The 21,538-nt window shown below is 37.1% G+C and overlaps 2 protein-coding genes and 2 long non-coding RNA genes across 6 annotated transcripts; all 4 read right to left on the bottom strand.

Annotated features, from left to right (window-relative positions):
• Positions 1–488: 488 nt before the first annotated feature.
• LOC134821968 (uncharacterized) lies at positions 489–1,457 on the bottom strand. Its single transcript, XR_010161093.1, has 4 exons — positions 1,327–1,457; positions 1,090–1,176; positions 876–945; positions 489–723 (listed from the first exon to the last, which is right to left on the bottom strand). It is a non-coding gene; the product is annotated as an uncharacterized LOC134821968 (long non-coding RNA).
• Positions 1,458–3,310: 1,853 nt separating this feature from the next.
• On the bottom strand, positions 3,311–6,392 carry LOC134821883 (uncharacterized). 3 transcript variants are annotated; one of them, XR_010161074.1, is made up of 6 exons: positions 6,139–6,392; positions 5,902–5,988; positions 5,688–5,757; positions 5,378–5,535; positions 3,522–3,790; positions 3,311–3,407 (listed from the first exon to the last, which is right to left on the bottom strand). It is a non-coding gene; the product is annotated as an uncharacterized LOC134821883 (long non-coding RNA). The 3 variants fall into 3 exon arrangements; XR_010161073.1 differs by lacking the exon at positions 3,311–3,407 and having other exon boundaries at positions 3,436–3,790; positions 6,139–6,375; XR_010161072.1 differs by lacking the exons at positions 3,311–3,407; positions 3,522–3,790 and having other exon boundaries at positions 5,313–5,535; positions 6,139–6,383.
• Positions 6,393–9,303: 2,911 nt separating this feature from the next.
• LOC134822117 (galactosylceramide sulfotransferase-like) lies at positions 9,304–13,765 on the bottom strand. Its single transcript, XM_063833012.1, has 4 exons — positions 13,343–13,765; positions 11,061–11,247; positions 10,399–10,541; positions 9,304–10,158 (listed from the first exon to the last, which is right to left on the bottom strand). Exons 1-4 carry the CDS (start codon positions 13,696–13,698, stop codon positions 9,549–9,551), a joined length of 1,296 nt encoding a protein of 431 aa, XP_063689082.1. The 5' UTR covers positions 13,699–13,765; the 3' UTR covers positions 9,304–9,548.
• Positions 13,766–18,113: 4,348 nt separating this feature from the next.
• On the bottom strand, positions 18,114–21,188 carry LOC134821922 (galactosylceramide sulfotransferase-like). The gene is made up of 4 exons (XM_063832751.1): positions 20,772–21,188; positions 20,113–20,299; positions 19,640–19,782; positions 18,114–19,399 (listed from the first exon to the last, which is right to left on the bottom strand). The coding sequence occupies exons 1-4, from the start codon at positions 21,119–21,121 to the stop codon at positions 18,787–18,789; spliced, it is 1,293 nt and encodes a 430-aa protein (XP_063688821.1). The 5' UTR covers positions 21,122–21,188; the 3' UTR covers positions 18,114–18,786.
• Positions 21,189–21,538: the final 350 nt, after the last annotated feature.

The following is a 21,538-nucleotide window of genomic DNA, read 5'->3' as shown; positions in this document are numbered from 1 at the left end:
ACATTCATGGCCAACCATACGTTTCTCGAAGTACTGGAAGAGTTGAAAGAGCGAACCGTCGGTTGAATACTGCACTGAGAACCAGCTTACCACCGGGACGATACCAGGTGTTAAGAGGCGTACTCGGATTTTAGCACGACAACTTACTTAACGGCCTATTTACTGCTCCAATTTTCCATGACTTCTAGAGATTATTTATTTATTATATTTCATTAAATTGTGATGGTATTAATTTAACTACGTATAATGGGCTCCTTTTAACTAGAGTATGGATATTCAGGTTCCGATATTATGGAATACCTCCCGGCTTGAGACTCACTCAGGGCATAGTTCAAACCCAAACTCTCAGTGTACAATGGTAGATTTATGACAGGAATTTATGTTATAATTATGGACTTCGAACTTTTAGGGGAAATTATGTCTAGAGTTTTAACTTCGAACTTTTAGATGAATTTATATCTGGAAGATAACCAATTGAAACAAGTAAATACAAATTGTAAAATAATGCAAGACCAATCCAATCGTACATAAAGTAAGTGTTCAATCTCATGGTAAAGTCCGTTACCCTAAATCAGTTGGGTAGCTGGGTGATCAATGGGAACTGGTGTGTATCATAACGGGCTGGCTGACTCTCTCTCTGGACGATGGACAGGTAGCTGCTATATCATGGCTACGTTCCTTCAATGCTGCCAACGAGGGCAGAATCCGTGGGAGGGGAATGTCCTAGAAAGGGACAAATTATTAGCAAATGACGGATTAATTAAAGACAATAATATACTAACTAGGATAAAATTAAACAAGATAAAGTTAAATTAGAATGAACTGTAGAATACTAAATATGTAAGAACTTATCAATAAATGCTCAAATGACTTACGAGGTAATAATGTAGGTGCTGCTAAGGTTAGGACAAGCAACCAGGTAGGATAGGCTCACCACAATATTACCTAGGAAGGTATAAACCTATTAGAATTTAATTACTAACCAATCGGGAATGACTTTAGTATTACGAACAATGTGAATCAATAATTGGAATTAACATTGCAATGAACAACATCTAATTAATAGTTTAATAATTATAAAAGCTCTACCTCGAGGAACAAACTTCCTAGCCTATCAGGAATTCAACAGAAGCGACGGGAACCAATTACAATTATCTGGCATGACGTTAGGAAAATCTGGTGAGAATAACGGATAAGTATTTTACCCGCATATTATATACAGAACTTGAACTCGTGGATTTAATCTTAACCTAATTATGCATGATATTGATACGGTCTTAGGAACAAAATACTAAGGTCAATCATTTAAAATAAAGGATTACAAACCTATTTATGAAACTAGTGACATGGGAGAGAGCGCAGCATACTAACACCCGGGCCGTGTAGGGAAAACCAATCATAGGAGAGGCGTTCGGGAAAAGGCTAAAGGCAGACGGCAGCTACGGCAGTGAGAATCTTGTGTGTTCATCTTTTGTAGTCTAGGTGTTCTGTGGAAGAGGAGCTCCAGTGGAAGAGGCGGTCCACGCGTTATCCAGGAGAGTTGCAAACAAACAGGTTATTGCAAACAGGTTATTGCAAACAAACAGGTTTAATAATACAAATACAGGTTTTTAAAACTGGTTAAAATACCGTTCCACTAATTGATGATTCAATAACTCTATTAATCCAATAATTTCGTTATAAATAATTCTAATAACACTAGATGTCCTTTCTGACCAATGGCTGCAGTGCTCTGCAAATCTCTCCAATCAGATCTTAATCATATAAATGATCACTTAATTCATCTTAATCATATAAGTTCTCACCTAATTCATCTTTATGACACTTTATGTTACGGTGAATATTTGCAAATTTACATGGTTTATTTACCATTTTAATCCACATATTTACAAATCTAATTACTACTAACGCAGCATACTGGGGTTCAACTTAACTTCTAGTTCTGAGGTACTACACACGTCCCTAACATGTCCCCGATCGATTTTAGGACGTCCCCGTCATAACAAACCCATCTATAATTTAAGCTCTTTCTTTTAAAATAATGACCCTTTCTTTTTATCTAAAAAAATCGTACATTAAAATAACTAACTATCTTTAAAAAAAACAAATCTCTAACTCCTTGTGCATAAGGCTTCATAAAACTTAATATACTCGATAGTTACTAGAATATGAGGCAACTGGTTATTAGTTGCACTATTAACAGTTAGTGGACAATCAACCACATTGAATTTAGGTGCGTGAGTCTCGGTATTTGTAAATTTTGTGGAGTCAATCAACTCATTAACACCTCAGAAATTCAGAAATTCTAAGAAATTTAGAGCCACTAATGCCATTACCAGGAATTAAAGGATTTCCAGGAATCTGGTATAAATGTTGGTGTGTCATGCTATACAGACTTGTTGCCACAAGATTCAATAAATTTATTAAAAAAATTTTTTTTAGAGAAAAAGGTAAAGAAGTATACATACCCCTTTTACGACAGATAAACTTCCTATACCACAAAAGCTTGACCCCATCTATAATTTACTTTGACTTTGAAATTTCTTACAACCAGCGGCTATACTTCGCACTTCTGGTCTTCGACCTCCTGTTACATTACAACTGCTTCTATTCAATCATAACTTTTAATTTTTATGCACCCTTACTTACTTATTTATTCTTACTTAATCATTATGTGTAACCAGGCGCAGTCTGAGCTGACCCCATTTCCGCAGTTTAAAGAACTGCCCATTGCTTCCCAAGGTTCACTTTTTAATCCCCTTGATCACAACAGCTACATTCGCTTACTAACTGGACGATCCTAAAGACCAAGTCGCTTTTAGCTTATGTAGGCCCGACTGTACATTGAGCAGATCACGCAACCTTTTACATAAAAGGATGTTACGCATATGTGAACCTACCGGCAAGGGACCCAGTCTGTAGCGATGGATGACCAGTAAGTGGGATTGGCACTCCTAGGTTCCACCGACGGTCTGACCCATAGAGGACTTAGCTGTCACAACTATGAACTTTGACCGTTTTCTCTTGCCTTGCCTGTTCACTAGATCTTATCTTCCAAATTTTTATTTACTCCCTTTCTGGGTAATTTTCCACCTTTGTGGGGTTCAAAAAGATAAGATACTAGCTAGGTGTGGACTGTCGTCCACGTACCACCGTGTTCCACTTGCCTGGGGACGTATGTCCAGTCCTGGGGGTGACAAGCTCCAGGTACTGAACACCAGGTAGCCCGAAAACACGGCCGACTAGAGGGTACCAAGGCAGTGTGTTAATTCACACTTCGTTAGACACAGGAGCCTTCAGTTTCCTCTCCAGCACTATAGAATTGTTTAACGTGTCCCCGGATCCTCGCGGATTCGCCTCCCCCTGTTGGGCACTGGGATTATAAGGAGCTCATCCCTCTTCCCACGCTCAGGTGTTTCTCTAAGTCTGGCACTGATATTGGCACTATCGTATTATGAAATAATGATTGTACAATGTACATGTTTACGACAGATAAACTTTCTATACCACAAACCCTTGACCCAAAACTAAAATTACTTTGACTTTGAACTCTCTTACAGCTAGCGGCTATACTTCGATCAGCCGAATCTACTTATAGTTACACAATTTAAAACACAGCACAAAAGGGTTTGCTGCTAAAAAAAACAATATTCTAACTTATTTATTCTCGCTAAAACATCTGACCTTAAAGTTCTCTCAACTTTGTTCGTAACTAAAAGACAGGCGTTATTCTTCTTCACGCTCTGTATAATACTTGAATTACTGCAGCTGCTGAACCTGTCTCAGTATTCTGCGGAAACTTCAAGATAAAAAATAATAATACTGCCTGATGCAGTAAACAATCAATTTGCATTAATAACTGTGCAGCCACCAGCCAACACTCACAACTTAAAATACCCTGCATCCAATAAAATTTGTATCCCTTATCTCCCAACGTATTTCAAACTATGCCAACTTTAACCAATATACCCTTTATCAAATCTCATATTACTCGTATCATCTCGTCACATCTGAATTCATCTTCCCCATCTTCACATCCGCATACCCTATTATACTAATCATCTTTATTTCTAAACAACAAATCCTTTATCAAATCTCCCTCTGTCTCATCATAATTCAAATATCTTCTCTTCTTCACGTCCGCATACCCTATTACGCTAAATCATGTTGCCAATCTTAGTTTCAAAGTTCGAAGGGTCGTCACTGGATCTGAAGTGTTTCTAACCACCAAGCGCGCATTTGGCGGTATCACAACACCCAAATAACAGATAAGAAGCCCATCTACTTATCAAAACTAACGCCTTGTCAACAACCATTATAGCACCTCCTCCCATTAACTTCACAACATCTTCTGAACCCCGTATCCCTTTAGCCGGCTAATAGTTTATACTGCAGTTTAATATATCTCCCCATAATATACTTGTCTCACATTTCAACATCTCATAATATCCCGTAATCTTCTCAACTTTATCATACATCTCCTCTCATCATTCCCATCTTTACCTAATTATACGGCCGTATATTACCTATGGTATTTATCACCACTTTCCCTTTCACATCATCATCATATCTATGACTACTCAATATCATCACATCTTCATCTCATTTACCAAATCTCTTCCCAATTCTCATCATCATATCCCTCTTGCCCAAATATCATCATCATTATATCTACCCCACAATATCTTATAAATTCTTTTCCACTTCTACACTAAACCATTATCTCATCATCAAAACTTCTCAGTTGTGGCTTCATCATTCTATGGTGATGGCTGCAACAACTACTATCAATGTAAATAAACAAATTGCACTAACGGTGCACTAACAAGAAAAACAAGCAAACTAAAGTTTGGCGTCTCTTCCAGATTTTTGAAATTTTGCTACCAAAATTTGTACAGAGAGAGCCGCATTAGGGCTACATTGTTAAGAGGCGTACTCGGATTTTAGCACGACAACTTACTTAACGGCCTATTTACTGCTCCAATTTTCCATGACTTCTAGAGATTATTTATTTATTATATTTCATTAAATTGTGATGGTATTAATTTAACTACGTATAATGGGCTCCTTTTAACTAGAGTATGGATATTCAGGTTCCGATATTATGGAATACCTCCCGGCTTGAGACTCACTCAGGGCATAGTTCAAACCCAAACTCTCAGTGTACAATGGTAGATTTATGACAGGAATTTATGTTATAATTATGGACTTCGAACTTTTAGGGGAAATTATGTCTAGAGTTTTAACTTCGAACTTTTAGATGAATTTATATCTGGAAGATAACCAATTAAAACAAGTGAATAAGATTGTAAAATAATGCAAGACCAATCCAATCGTACATAAAATAAGTGTTCAATCTCATGGTAAAGTCCGTTACCCTAAATCAGTTGGGTAGCTGGGTGATCAATGGGAACTGGTGTGTATTATAACGGGCTGGCTGACTCTCTCTCTGGACGATGGACAGGTAGCTGCTATATCATGGCTACGTTCCTTCAATGCTGCCAACGAGGGCAGAATCCGTGGGAGGGGAATGTCCTAGAAAGGGACAAATTATTAGCAAATGACGGATTAATTAAAGACAATAATATACTAACTAGGATAAAATTAAACAAGATAAAGTTAAATTAGAGTGAACTGTAGAATACTAAATATGTAAGAACTTATCAATAAATGCTCAAATGACTTACGAGGTAATAATGTAGGTGCTGCTAAGGTTAGGACAAGCAAACAGGTAGGATAGGCTCACCACAATATTACCTAGGAATGTATAAACCTATTAGAATTTAATTACTAACCTATCGGGAATGACTTTAGTATTACGAACAATGTGAATCAATAATTGGAAATAACATTGCAATGAACAACATCTAATTAATGGTTTAATAATTATAAAAGCTCTACCTCGAGGAACAAACTTCCTAGCCTATCAGGAATTCAACAGAAGCGACGGGAACCAATTACAATGATCTGGCATGACGTTAGGAAAATCTGGTGAGAATAACGGATAAGTATTTTACCCGCATATTATATACAGAACTTGAACTCATGGATTTAATCTTAACCTAATTATGCATGATATTGATACGGTCTTAGGAACAAAATACTAAGGTCAATGATTTAAAATAAAGGACTACAAACCTATTTATGAAACTAGTGACGTGGGAGAGAGCGCAGCATACTAACATCCCGGGCCGTGTAGGGAAAACCAATCATAGGAGAGGCGTTCGGGAAAAGGCTAAAGGCAGACGGCAGTGAGAATCTTGTGTGTTCATCTTTTGTAGTCTAGGTGTTCTGTGGAAGAGGAGCTCCAGTGGAAGAGGCGGTCCACGCGTTATCCAGGAGAGTTGCAAACAAACAAGTTATTGCAAACAGGTTATTACAAACAAACAGGTTTAATAATACAAATACAGGTTTTTAAAACTGGTTAAAATACCGTTCCACTAATTGATGAATTCAATAACTCTATTAATACAATAATTTCGTTATAAATAATTCTAATAAAACTAGATGTCCTTTCTGACCAATGGCTGCAGTGCTCTGCAAATCTCTCCAATCAGATCTTAATCATATAAATGATCACTTAATTCATCTTAATCATATAAGTTCTCACCTAATTCATCTTTATGACACTTTATGTTACGGTGAATATTTGCAAATTTACATGGTTTATTTACCATTTTAATCCACATATTTACAAATCTAATTACTACTAACGCAGCATACTGGGGTTCAACTTAACTTCTAGTTCTGAGGTACTACACACGTCCCTAACACCAGGACTGGGATCTTTGGTTATCTAGAGTAGTCTTTGTACTTAACTCGTTGCGGAATCGGCACACAGGTTATTCTAGCAACAGGTTGGTATTTGGTCGTGAGTTAAACACACCTTTAAGCCTGCTAGCTGAGAATCGTAAGGATTTCGAGCTAGAGCCTATGAAGGAGAATGAGTTTGATGTTGAAGCATACGAGCTGTACAAGAATCTCAAGTTTATCACCAGGAAGGTGAGGGTCCAAGCTGAGCGTGATTTTTGCTATGCACAGAGATATCACGATAAGCACGTTAAGGGACCATTCTTTGAGGAAGGTGAGGAAGCTTTTGTTTTGATAAATTGTCCAAAGCACAAGTTCGGTCCTCGTTGGGTTGGCCCGTATAAGATCTCTAAGAAGATAAACGATCACTTGTACTGTTTAGATTTGCCTGATGGAGAGAAGAAGGTGTTTAACATTGGAAAGTTAAAGAGATATGTCAGGAACAAGTTTTCTGAGAAACTAGAGACTAGCTTTACATTGCCTAAAATTGTTAGCAGTGAAGCCGAGTTAAAGACGGACTCATCAAGGCGAGATGTAGTCTATTCCGATAGTGATAGTGAAGAGGAGACAGATTTTCAACTGAGAAGAGCACCAGTTGTAGCAAGGAGAAGAGAGGTTCATCCGAAGAAGTTTCGTCTGGAGAAGGATGGTGCAGCTAGCATTTATAAACAACCTAGTTTAAGTTCTACTCCTAGGGTTGTGAATAGTCCTGCACAACTAGATACGAATTCTACTAATCCTAGTTTTAGTACTGTAACACCTCTCACACATAACATTCCCTCAGGCGATAGTGTAGAAACAGTTGATAATTCTGCAGAATTCTTCACTCCAGCTAGAGAGAGATCGGCCGATAGAAGATCATCGAGTCCGGTTGTTGGTGAAGGAACGATGGGTCATAGCAGTTCTATGTCATATGATTCAGTGGGGCACGACATTGACACAACAGGATCGCTTTCTCCTGTGGATCTAAGAAGACAGAGCCCTCCGAGGGAGGAGCGTAGATATAACACTAGGAGACCTGAGGAGCGGAGACAACCCGACCGTTTGGGGTACGAGAAAGTTAGTGTGGTCAAGGATCTCTTGAGGTATTTGAGCCAGTAGAAGACGGGAAGAAGCCCTGACAGGGAGTACACTTACTTTGGAATCTAGTCTCAGTACAGTAATATCTTACGCACTTAGCTAGAACTTTCCATTTAGTACTTAGCAGTGATTTAGTACCTTACTTAGGTATAACACGTGTATCTTTCAGAACAGTACTGATAGGGATATTAGGATCTTTACTCGCAACACGACTCGCTCAGGGCTGCTTTAGTGGTGGAAACGTAGATACTTTCGAATTTATTTTGACTTCTTTGTTTGCTTGTCAAGGACGTTTTAGAGATTCAGATATCAGATACATCTCTATCAATTGATGAAGACTCAACACCAAGGACTATACAACTTGGTGCGAAAAGGAAGTATTGGAAAGTTTTGAAAGATTTTTGGAAGTCAATTTTAGTTTTAATTTTAGTATTTTGAGGATTTAAATTTAATGCACAGGGTTAGGGCCGTGTTTTATATTTTGAAACTTGACCTATTTTTAAGTTTTGGACTTTTGATGCGTGGAAGCATTGAAATTTAAATTTTGAAAAGGGCGATTATTTTATTGTTTTAAAATATTCGAAAAAAATGTTTGGGTAGAGATGTTGTAATATGGTATTTAGAGATATCTTTTAGAATATCTTAGTTCTAGTATAACGTTTAAGGGACGTAGAATTTAGTATGTATTTCCGGGTATATAATAACCAATGTTTTTATATGTTCGTATTTGGGAGTTACACATTTTGAGTGTAAGTCGGTTGGCTGGCAGAACTACTGTCAGACTAACTGTCTGAAACGAGCCGTCCGCTCCCTTTGCACCTGACTTACAGCCAGGCCTGTGGTTGGTCCTCGCGACCACAGCGTGACTGCTAGTGGAGTGCTCATTGGCGAGACGGCGTGTCACGTGGTACAAGCAGATGCGTTGTGCCGTCACGCAGTGAGGCGTGACGAAGTTTTGAGAGTATACCCGGAGAGCCGGATGTGGAGAACTCACTTCTTAGTTGCCCCTTAATCACTTTAAGGGATTCGAATTAACGGTAGCCAGTCTTACTGAGCACTACCAGCTGTGATTAGACACGTCGTGTGATCTATAATCACGTTAATCGATTTGAGCGAACACTTGGAAGTTTTTATCTGTTGACGTTCACTTTGTATTACTTTTCCTTTTAATTAATTATCCATTTTAATATACTCGTTTCATTTCTACCTTACGGTACGCCCTGCCGTTCGTGCTTCGTGACTAGAGCTTGACTAGCATACACTAAATACCAAGAGAACTCGGTTTTCTATACAATTACAACGTGTATATTAAGTTTATGAACAGTAATACTAATGGATCTGAAGATGCATTCCCGTCTAATATAATAACTTCTTATTTTATTTAATATGACGAAACCTCAAACCACTTTATCTAGAATTATAAATTTGAGTTGCAACTTAAACATCACACTATCATAAATAAATAAAAAATATACTATATTGGCAGAGAAGCCACGCTTCGAAGCTGCTCGAATTGGAAATAAAGCTGCTGAAAAACATAAAGCTGTCATGTCAAAGTATCATTTGGAAGCTTTAGCACCGTCCATCAGATACTGATCAAAGCTAAAGAACTCAGACTGTCTCAGTGTTTCAAAACTGTCTTAATTTCACCAGATCGATCACACTAGATCCTCATTATTATCATAGTCCTGTTGGATTTTAGAAACGATATCTCGCATCAAGAAAGGCTCTTCTTGTCCTTTGATAGGAATGGTATAGTCTTGGGAAAGCTGAAGCTGTGTAATGATTTTAGTCATTACTAAAGGTTTATTCTGTAAAAATGTGCAGGCCACATTTATGTTACTACCGTACTCTGTTATCTCCCATCTGAGTGATGCATTGGGATTATTAATATTCTTATCTTTGTTTAAACATTTGTTTTCAAAAGATTCCCTCATCTTTACAAACTCATTGACTTGAGATGCTACTTTTTCTCTGCCTACCCTATGGAGGTGCAGCTCGAATGATTTGTTAAAATGATCAAATATTTGAGCATCTATAACTTGATATTTCAATATTCTGGCTTTAGTTTCCTCTGACAGTGTCACTTTTGGCTTTGAACTGACATTACGATTTAGATACAAAATGTCAGTCATATTCCAGCCAAGATATTCTTTAAGAATGATAAGACTTTCGTCCATTCTGTCGGTTATCATAACAAAGTCCATCTCTTGGTCCAGATGTTCTATAAAGGCGTTTATCTTCTCTTGAAGTGTTGATTCCAACATTCTGCAATACAATGAAAATATTAAATATCAATTTCACATTACCACCTTTTTCTTCAAAAATAAAGATGTTTCATAAATTCTGGACCAACTTTTACATAAATACAAGGCCTTTTTCCAGCAATCGGTGTTTTTAATGATTGGTTACAGATTTCAGAAGTCTGGTTACCAAATGTACTGATTATTCAGTAAACATCATTGGTTTCAGATTTTAGAAATCTGGCTAAAAATAAAATGTATTTACCTGCGCTTAAAAGCGTCCCATCCCAAGTCTTTAGCCACACTGTTGATACACCCGCTTATAACAGGGGCAGTGTATTCTGTAGGTTCGGATATTTTGTCCAAGTAGTGTCCAATCAACGCGTCTATTGATAGGTCACCGTACTTCTAAAGGAGAGTTAGCAGTGAACATCTTTTTGTACATATTTAAACATCTTCATTTAAATGTACACCAAATTGTTGTTTGAATGTGGGACAATTTTGAAAAACTTAACTGAGGTACTAGCAAAACTGCGCGTTTTACTCTAGAAAGTAGAAACACACTTTTTTAGAGATTTTACCGGCGTATCTTTTAATTCTTAAATCACCTAATTTGTTCAGTTATAGGGAGGAGCGCCAAAAGGGGAGAGGGCGTCAACAGGGGGCGCATTTTCGGCGTTACGCCACTGACTAGTCTTTTTGGTCCAAAGTTCCAATGAAACGAATTGTTCTGAGACAAATGGAGTCGTCCAACCCCCTTGTGGCTTGTTCATAAATATATTGACTCGCTTGTTTTGTTAGGGCAAATTTATATCAGCTATTCGATTACTTATATTCTGTAACCTAACTTGGTACGAATAGAGAATTTGGATGAACGGGATTAAAAATCTGGACTAAAAAAAGAAGCTTTTACATTCGATGACATACCATTCGCATTTTGTCCTCGTTCCTAAAAAAGCTAAAAGCAGACTTAAACTGGGACACTGGAGATCTGACAATAGTAGAGTAAAGAGAGGTTTCTTTGGGCATTATCGTGTGTTCAGCGTCTGGTTGGAAAATTCCGTGTACACACTGCATGTTGTACACTGATCCAGGTCTTGGAGGTAGCAGGTGCCTGAAAAAAGGAATTAAAATATAAGGTATTATCGTTTATGTCATGACCAAAATTATTCCAACTTAATTTTAACCTTTTGTCAAGTACGACGTAGCAAATCAAACTTTTTTGATTGTTTAATGTATTCAAATTGAGGGTAGGTAAAGATCGAGTAAGCGTTGATCTCCTGAACTTTAGATACGTATTAAATTCCAAAAGGTAGAAGACGAGTATCATTATTTTAACCTTAGCTGAACAACAAAGTTCAGTAAGCGCCGAACTCTCAACAGTGTTGGTGCTATACAGTATTGAGTATACGGTATTGAGTATACGAATACATGTGAGGGCATGTGGTTTCACGCCAAGAGGCACATGCTACGAGGACACGGCAGGACGCGAAGAGACTCCTCAGCCCTCGTTGAATTCATCTGGCTGAGTAGGAACCACCTGACCCGCTCCGGCCCTTCCGTCAGAAGATATTTTAACCAGGAGCTCCCGCAGTTGATGCGTAGAATTTTTGATTAGAATGTGTTTAATAGTTTTGTAAATATACCGATTGATTATGTAATATATTGCTTACAGTTTAATGAAATTATTATGTACAGTTATGTACAGTTCAATCGTGTTTTTCACTTGTTCGTTAATCAATAGATATTATAACCAAAGTTAAAATTGTGTATCTGAAAATTATATTGCTCTGGCTCATATATATTATATTGCGATAGTATAATACTATCGCAAATATAAGTAGGTAATAAATGATATCATTGTGAGGTTAGTAGCCCAGCCATAATTCATATTGCCCGAATGACCGTGCCTCAGGTGGTTTTGCCCGAGTTGTGCTTTTTGCCCGATATATACCCGAGGTGTGCCCCGGGTGTGCCCAGGTTCTTTTCCCAAGGTTTCCCAATTACCATGCCCGACTTTTGCCCGAGATGTGCCCGAGGTGTGCCCGAGGTGTGCCCCAGGTGGTTCTGCCCGAGGTGTGCCCGAGGTGTGCTTTCTGCCCGAGATGTGCCCCAGGTGTGCCCGAGTTTGTGCCCGAGGTGTGCCCGAGTTTGTGCCCGAGGTGTGCCTGAGGTGTGCCCCAGATGTGCATCGGCAGATTACCGAATTGCCGAGTATACAACTCTCAGTACATTATGGGAAATGTGGACTAAGACTCTTCAACGTGGTCTAGTGAATAAATGGGCAATTTTGCAGGTTTGCTGAGTGATGCTGCTAATGATCTTGGTTGTTGTTGTTGGATCTTTTCCTAAAAGCGATAACAAAAATAGAGGAAATGAAAAATGACATGATTAATTCTCAGAAATCAGAAATCAGTAATTCAGTTACAACATGCAATTGAACTTTTGCACATTAAGACTAAAGAGCTAGGTTCAGTCCAGCTAGAACTGTTAAAACCGCTGTAGAGAATACTGTTCAAGCTTAAGTCAAAACATTCCCCCAGTTCTGCCTCCATTTTCACGGCAGAAAACTTGAAGAAAGTCGTTCAGAACGTTGTATCGGAAGAAGATCGCAGTAGGAATGTGCTAATTTTTGGTTCTAAGGAGAAACTTTAAGACAGGCGTAAAGATTCTTTTTTAGTCGCAAGTCATTTGTTGGCCTATCTGACCGTCAACAAATGAAGTAAGAAGCTGTCTCAGCAGCTATTGTGAAATGCAAGTCAAACAAATCATGTCACATGTAGTAACGTATACTAGGCAAAAAGGAACAGATATTTCTCCTTTTTCCCTATCTTTCAATATTGTGAGTATCCTCTCAAGTCTCGATACCTCGAAACTTTATCAAATGACAAGAAACTCTATATGGTGGTATATAAATATGATGGTGGTATATATATATATGATATATCATAGATGAATTTGTAAAGTAATTCTACGTGATAACTGATAATGTATCACTGTTGAACACTGAACAATTAGTTCTCCTTTACATGCCTGCATGCGTTTAACTTTATAATTGTATAAACTCACCGGTAATCTACAACATGCCTGCATGTTTACATGCCTGCATGCGTTTAACTTTATAACTGGATAAACTTACCGGTAATCTACAACATGCCTGCATGTTTACATGACTGCATGCGTTTAACTTTATAACTGTATAAACTCACCGGTAATCTACAACGGTGTTTATGTCAGTTTTATAAGGAACCAACACAAAGTTGAGCCTTTTTCTGACTCCACGAAGATAAAAAACATCAGTTACGGTGGAAGTTCCACACTTGTGGGTCTTTATAAACATCAAGTTATTTTTAATTGATATCTGTTCCGAATGACTTAAACTTGGCTTTATATCTTTTGACTCGAACAGTTGATCTGAATTTGTTAATGTTGAAATCACGTTCTCTGATGTGTCTGAAACTACACCCTCACTGACAGAAATATTTATTATCGGCGAATTGACCATATAGGAGCCTATGTCAGAAATCTCCACCCTTTTTCCTTTGTCGTTTGCTAGTTCAAACATCAAGAAAACCAAACATGTAACCAATATGCACACGCCAAGTTTTAAACCAGAGTTCAGTGAAGGTACCATTTCTGATTGTTGCTGAGGATAGCAGTATTTTACTGTCAGGTTGCATAAACAAAATAAACATATGGTTACATAGAAATATACATGATTTTCAAATTCAATATGCACTATGCTGATGCAGGGTGGGCCAAAAGTCATTGGGCATACGTTGGCCTTAATAGCTCAGTCACTGAGTGTCCAATTGAAATAATTATTTCTGGTATGACTTTCTACCACCACTGGTTCGGGGAATTTGTCCAATCGAAAAATATTCGAGTTCATTTTTTTCAAATTAAGGTTCATTTTCGCATTTATTTGATATTTTGGATAGTTGTTCCAAATTACAGCCAAACCACAAACAATGTTATTAAAATTAAATTAGCGGGCCAATACACAGGATTAACACTCTTATTAGATTCAATGTAGTTCCTCCTTACAGTTACACATGTGTAGAGCATTCGCATTACTGGGCCGCGCTCAGCCTGTCATTCCGCCGAATCTCTATTGTTGTTACATAATAGCCTGAGGTGACCAGGTAACATTCGCATAGCCATGAGTCTATGCCGATGCGTACTGCGTGACGCGCTTGTTTCATAAGTAAAATAGATCCTGTGCCTTCGGCGGTCTCGCGCTACTGCAAGCGAGAGGCGGCTCTGGTTGGAGCAATGTAAAGCAAATAACAAACTTAAATTAATCTATTAAAATGAACACAACTTTGCATTTATGGGTGATGGGCAGCAAAAAGTGTAAATACTGACACGTCACCAGAAATTGAAAGTACACGTTGCTTAAGCTATGAGTATGGTCACCCCCACATTTGCTAGTAGTTGGTTGGCGACGTTACTTTATGGGTATCGAATATCGCGACTTCAACGAAGTCCTGGAGACAAGTTTTCAATAATCCATAAACTTATTAGCCCTTATCTTTTTAAGCATCGTTTACTAGTATATACTAATTACTATACGTTATATAAAAAAGTGCTATATATTATGTACTAGTACTACTAGACTACTCTTGCTTTGAAGTCAACCAAATTCCCTTCCCTCTACATATCATGACATCATGTTTAAAATATGAAAATTTACCGTAGAACAAAATAAAAGAAAACATATATATTTTATCATACATACATTTATGAATGATAAAATTATGACTCAAAATGATGAAATAATCCACTAACTCTACCTAATGTAGATAAACAATATAGGTTCAATAACGAACAAGACACTGTTACTTAGGCAGATTGAAATACAAGCTGATCGTACCTTATGCAATCATTTCAAAGGAGCAGGTGGATAGGAAGTGAATAAGAGGGAAGAGATGCAGTTAACAAATTTAGTTATACTATTACTAGGAGGTGAAATGTGAACGTATTGACTGTGATTGTGAACGTATTGATGACGTTATAACGGCAGAATTTTAACAAACATTTCAACTTTGCAATCCCTTCATTTCTATCATTGTCACTGTTAAATAAAATAAAGCTGCCGTCTTCTTATCAAATTCAGTGCACGACTTTACCTGGACTATTATATTTATGCTCATAATCATGGAGATTAGGCGGAATGACAACCTGAGCGCCGCCCAGTAAGCACGACTAAAAATCGTTTCTTGTCTTTAGGCGGAGGATCCCCAAGAGAAATCAGCGTTACGAAAATGAATGCACTATTTCATATTTACATTAGGGAGTCATAATTAAATTATTATGATACTAAATTTCGGGATTCTTTCGGTATTTTGATCCCCGGAATTAAGTCCAACAAAGATATGCAACTCCTAAGGCTAAACATCATTCAGAAATCGTCCGTACCCACTAACCTTTTCTTTGAAATCCTCTAATTGTTTAAAGCCTCATTCGAAGTGCTTCATTTTAATATGTTTATCTGTTATCCTGATATGTTTCGTCATCAAAATAGTCGCTGCAAACACGTTTGAGGACGCTGCCTTGGACACTGGATGAAAGATTTGCTGAAAAATTGAAAGTCGAAATCGAAAACGGAAAATTAAATTGAGTGTACAAGACAATCTCAAACTAAAGTCCGACAAATCGAACATATATTCAAAATTTTGATATTTATAGACTTACAAAGTCTGTACATAGTACAGTTAAAGTTTTCTATACCTTGCCTTTTTAAATCGTGATTTGGGCGGACGTCACGAGGACGCGCTAAGCACTCCAGCGTTCGACAGAAAGTTCAGCTGTTCAGATCTGACAGTGTTGTTATTACATTGTGACTGTATCCATTCCAACTTTCGTTCGTTTTCTCCCGCGAACTCTCTGAATAAAACATTTGTTCGGCGTGTACTGTGGATCCCAAGCGTTATAATTTACACTTTATAATTATGATGTAACGTTTATGCAACAAATGGTTGTGGTATTAGTATTACATTTACAAAATTAACTCGTTAAAATCTTATAGTTATATATTAGGGTCAAAATATCACAATATCTCACTCTGTGTTATATATATTTACGTCTTCAGTTTACAAATCAGTGAAACACAAACATACTATGCGGGGGGACTACAGACCCCCTCAAAGTCCTTTACAACGTTACTGCTAGGTTACATAGCACTGAAAATCAATATTATCAGAAATTCAAATTCAAAGCAATGCCGTCATAATATTACAAAGCCCCAAAACGCAACAATGCTTCAAACACTATTATAACATGAGCATGCAAATAAAATAAATCATCTAAAAACTGAAAAGGGTAAAATAAAATAAGAATATAAACTAGGTCAACTAAATAGTACTAATACAACAACTCATCTCACCAACGACACGCACGAAATATCTCAAATAAGGTGAAAATAGGAACTCAATCTAGGTTCCAGGTACAACCACACGCGGGAAGCGTGAGCCGAAGAGAAAAGGCACATTACACTCAAGATTCAAGGTCCAAATTAATAAAAACGATATATGAAGGACAAACAAATATGAACTACTCCAACATATCAACAGTCTAGTTCTACACATTCCTAATCAAATATTTTGATAACACGATCGTAAATATCTACCCCAAATTTACACCAGATATTAAGTTTAGAATTGTAAAACTTATAAAATATATTATAGGAGTAGGACACAATTGGTCAGTTTGGATAAACTCCTCAGTTTGGGGTAGAGACGCAAGGGAGGTTTCAAGCTTTTGGTCGTTCTGAATTCAATATTGACAATAAATATTTGGATTCTGACTTTTGTTTAAATAGGCTTGGAAAAGCTTTATAAATATTTCCATTTTAAAACATCGAGCTAGCAAGGCCATAGTGATAGAGGGCACAACACGGGATGTTTTCCTAAACCAGTATTCATTTATTATAAGCTATAAGTGTACTCCTGAAATGCAGCTACAAGCCAGCGAAAGCAAAATTTAGTTTTTAAATCCTACAAGACTTTTAAAAGTACATACAATTACTTAATACACGATATTTTAATGACACTTACTTGTTACTGTACAGTGTACATGGTATGTTAACTTGAGAAGACCCAAGAGAAAAACATATGAACCCGAATATAACTAGCAAGAAACATATTGTGCATCCGTAGCAGACAGATTTGTGAAATCTCATCATAAACGACTAGATTGAATGTATTAACTATCGCTATTAATTAATATAAGTTGCGTTTTAGATATTCAAATCTCGGGATATTGAAGATTGAGAAGGTTTGCTACAACGATGTTCAATGTTACAATAAAGGGTATAACTATAAAACAAGTCGGTGAATCAGTATCAAATTCAGTGGTGTAACACTTGTAATACAAGTCTATTTTGAAGTTGTAGTTTAGATGAAGGGACTTGATGAAGGGACTTGATGAAGGGACTTGATGAAGGGACTTGATGAAGGTACTTGATCTGCTTTACAATCGTAAAGGTCGTCTTCAATATGTCTCCGTATCCTAATTACTCCCAGAGCGTCACCAACTCTTTCCTAACGGTTAAAGCAGCATCAGCTAGACTCACAGCTCCGTGGTGATGCTCCAGTTCGAACATGATCCTCCGAAGTACGACACCATTCGAAGGCAGTTTGGAGAAGGGCATTTTATCTAGAAGAGTTGGAAGAAAGGGAAGTTCGCTGCGGGGGATTGTTCTTTTAGGCATGATGTTCAGTATGCAGATTGTCAAGGTTGTAGATTGTAGATTGTAAAGTGGGAAGAATCGATATGTTTCGAACAGAAGGGACTGGTTATGTGCAGCGGTACTACTAACAATAATATCAGCGATAATAGCGGCGATCATAAAAATTGAAAATAAAACTGAAAAATTTAAAATAAAACTCAACAATTCAGGTGCAATGTGCATAAACGTGCTCCAGTAAATATGCACATTTTCAAGTAAAAAACTCGAATTCTACAGAACATTAGAACTGTCTTTCATTTCTTTCCTTTGTAAAAATAAAAATCGTAAAATAGTCCCCTTCATCAATTATTTTCAGAGTTTGGCATCAAACCTTATTATATATAATGGTATAGGCACATTTCTTTATTTTGATTAATGACGTAACCTCAAACCACTTTATCTAGAATTATAAATTTGAGTTGCAACTAAAACATCACACTATTATAAATAAATAAAAAATATATTATATTGGCAGAGAAGCCACGCTTTGAAGCTGCTCGAATTGGTAATAAAGATGCTGAAAAAAATAGAGCTGTCAAAGTATGAATTTGGAAGCTGTAGCACCGTTCATCAGATACTCATCAAAGCTAAAGAACTCAGACTGTCTCAGTGTTTCAAAACTGTCTTAATTTCACCGGATCGATCACACTAGATCCTCATTATTATCATAGTCCCGTTGGATTTTAGAAACGATATCTCGCATCAAGAAAGGCTCAGCTTCTTGTCCTTTGATAGGAATGGTATAGTCTTGGGAAAGCTGAAGCTGTGTAATGACTTCAGTCAATAATAAAGATGCTGAAAAACATAGAGCTGTCAAAGTATGAATTTGGAAGCTCTAGCACCGTTCATCAGATACTGATCAAAGCTAAAGAACTCAGACTGTCTCAGTGTTTCAAAACTGTCTTAATTTCACCGGATCGATCACACTAGATCCTCATTATTATCATAGTCCCGTTGGATTTTAGAAACAATATCTTGCATCAAGAAAGGCTCAGTTTCTTGTCCTTTGATAGGAATGGTATAGTCTTGGGAAAGCTGAAGCTGTGTAATGACTTCAGTCAATAAGGAAGGTTTATTCTGTAAAAATGTGCAGGCCACATTTATGTTTTTACCGTACTCTGTTATCTCCCATTTGATTGATGCATTGGGATTACTAACAGTCTTATTTTTGTTTAGACATTTGTTTTCAAAAGATTCCCTCATTTCTACAAACTCATTGACTTGAGATGCTACTTTTTCTCTGCCTACCCTATGGAGGTGCAGCTCGAATGTTTTGTTAAAATGATCAAATATTTGAGCATCTATAACTTGATATTTCAATATTCTGGCTTTAGTTTCCTCTGACAGTGTTACTTTTGGTTTTGGGCTGACATTATAATTAAGATACATAATGTCAGTCATATTCCAGCCAAGATATTCTTTAAGAATAATTAGACTTTCGTCCATTCTGTCGGTTATCATAACAAAGTCCATCTCTTGGTCCAGATGTTCTATAAAGGCGTTTATCTTTTCTTGAAGTGTTGATTCCATCATTCTGCAATACGATGAAAATATTAAATATCAATTTCACATTACCACCTTTTTCTTCAAAAATAACGATGTTTCATAAATTCTGGACCAACTTTTACATAAATACAAGGCCTTTTTCCAGCAACCAGTGTTTTTAATGATTGGTTACAGATTTCTGAAGTCTGGTTACCAAATGTATTGATTATTCAATAAACATCATTGGTTTCAGATTTCAGAAATCTGGCTAAAAATAAAATGTATTTACCTGCGGTTAAAAGCGTCCCATCCCAAGTCTTTAGCCACACTATTGATACTCAAGCTTATAGCAGGGGCAGTGTATTCTGTTGGTTCGGATATTTTGTCCAAGTAGTGTCCAATCAACGCGTCTATTGATAGGTCACCGTACTTCTAAAAGTAAAGGAGAGTTAGCAGTGAACATCTCTTTGTACATATTTGGACATCTTCATTTTGTACACTAAAATTACACGGGGGGCGCCAACAGGCAACGTTACGTCACTGCCACTGTCCAGTCTTTATGGCCAAAAGTTTCAATTAAACGAATTGTTCTGAGACAAATGGAGTCGTCCAACCCCCTTGTGGCTTGTTTTTTAGGGCAAATCTATATAAGCCATTCGATTACTTATATTCTGTAACCTAACTTGGTACGAATAGAGAATTTGGATGAACAGGATTAAAAATCTGGAATAAAAGACGAAGCTTTTACATTCGATGACATACCAATCGCATTTTGAACTCATTCCTAAAAAAGCTAAAAGCAGACTTAAACTGGGACACTGGAGATCTGACAATAGTAGAGTAAAGAGAGGTTTCTTTGGGCATTATCGTGTGTTCAGCATCTGGTTGGAAAATGATGTGTCGACACTGCATGTTGTACACTGATCCAGGTCTTGGTGGTAGCAGGCTCCTGAAAAAGGAATTGAAATATACGGTATTATCGTTAATGTCATGACCAAAATTATTCCAACTTAATTTTAACCTTTTGTCGAGTACGACGTAGTAAATCAAACTTTTTCGATTGTTTAACGTATTCAAATTGAGGGAACGTAAAGATCGTGTTACAAAGGAAGTAAGAAACTAATCTCAGCAGCTATTGTGAAATGCAAGTCAAACAAATTGTCACATATAGTAGTGTATACTAGGCAAAAAGAAACGGATATTTCTCCTTTTTCCCTATCTTTCAATATTGTGAGTATCCTCTCAAGTATCGATACCTCGAAACTTTACCAAATGAGAAGAATTTATATACGGTGGTATATCATAGATGAATTTGTAAAGTAATTATATGTGATAATGTATCACTGTTGAATACTGAACAATTAGTTCTACTTCTCCTTTACAGTTTACATGCCTGCATGCGTTTAACTTTATAAACTCACCGGTAATCTAAAGTGTTTATGTCACGCTCATAAGGAACCATGAAAAAGTTGAGCCTTTTTCTGACTCCACGAAGATAAAAAACATCAACTAAGGTGGAAGTTCCACACTTGTGGGTCCTTATAAACATCAAGTTCTTTTTAATTGATATCTGTTCCGAATGACTTAAACTTGGCTTATCTTTTGACTCGAACAGTTGATCTGAATTTGTTAATGTTGAAATCACTTTCTCTGATGTGTCTGAAACTACACCCTCACTGACAGAAATATTTATTATCGGCGAATTGACCATATAGGAGCCTGTGTCAGAAATCTCCACCCTTTTTCCTTTGTCGTTTGCTAGTTCAAACATCAAGAAAACCAAACATGTAACCAATATGCACACGCCAAGTTTTAAACCAGAGTTCAATGAAGGTACCATTTCTGATCGTTGTTGAGGATAGTAATAGTTTAGTGTCAGGTTGCACAAACAATAAACATATGGTTACATTGAAATATACACGATTTTCAAATTCAATATACAGGGTTGGCCAAAAGTCATTAGGCATACTTTGGCCTTAATAGCTCAGTCACTGAGTTCCCGATTGAAATAATTTTGTCTGGTATGACTTATACTACCACCACTTGTTCGGGGAATTTGTCAAATCGAAAAATATTCGAGTTCATTTTTTTCAAATAAAGGTTCATTTTTGCATTTATTTCATATTTTGGATAGTCGGTCCAAATTACAGCCAAACAATGTTATTAAATTAGCGGGCCAATGCACAGG

The sequence above is a fragment of the Bolinopsis microptera genome, chromosome 10 (genome assembly GCF_026151205.1).
Source record: "Bolinopsis microptera isolate Bmic1 chromosome 10, MBARI_Bmic_1.0, whole genome shotgun sequence".
NCBI lineage: Eukaryota > Metazoa > Ctenophora > Tentaculata > Lobata > Bolinopsidae > Bolinopsis > Bolinopsis microptera.
The sequence above is the reverse complement of the archived record's forward strand: the minus strand, read 5'-3'. Positions and strand labels throughout refer to the sequence as shown.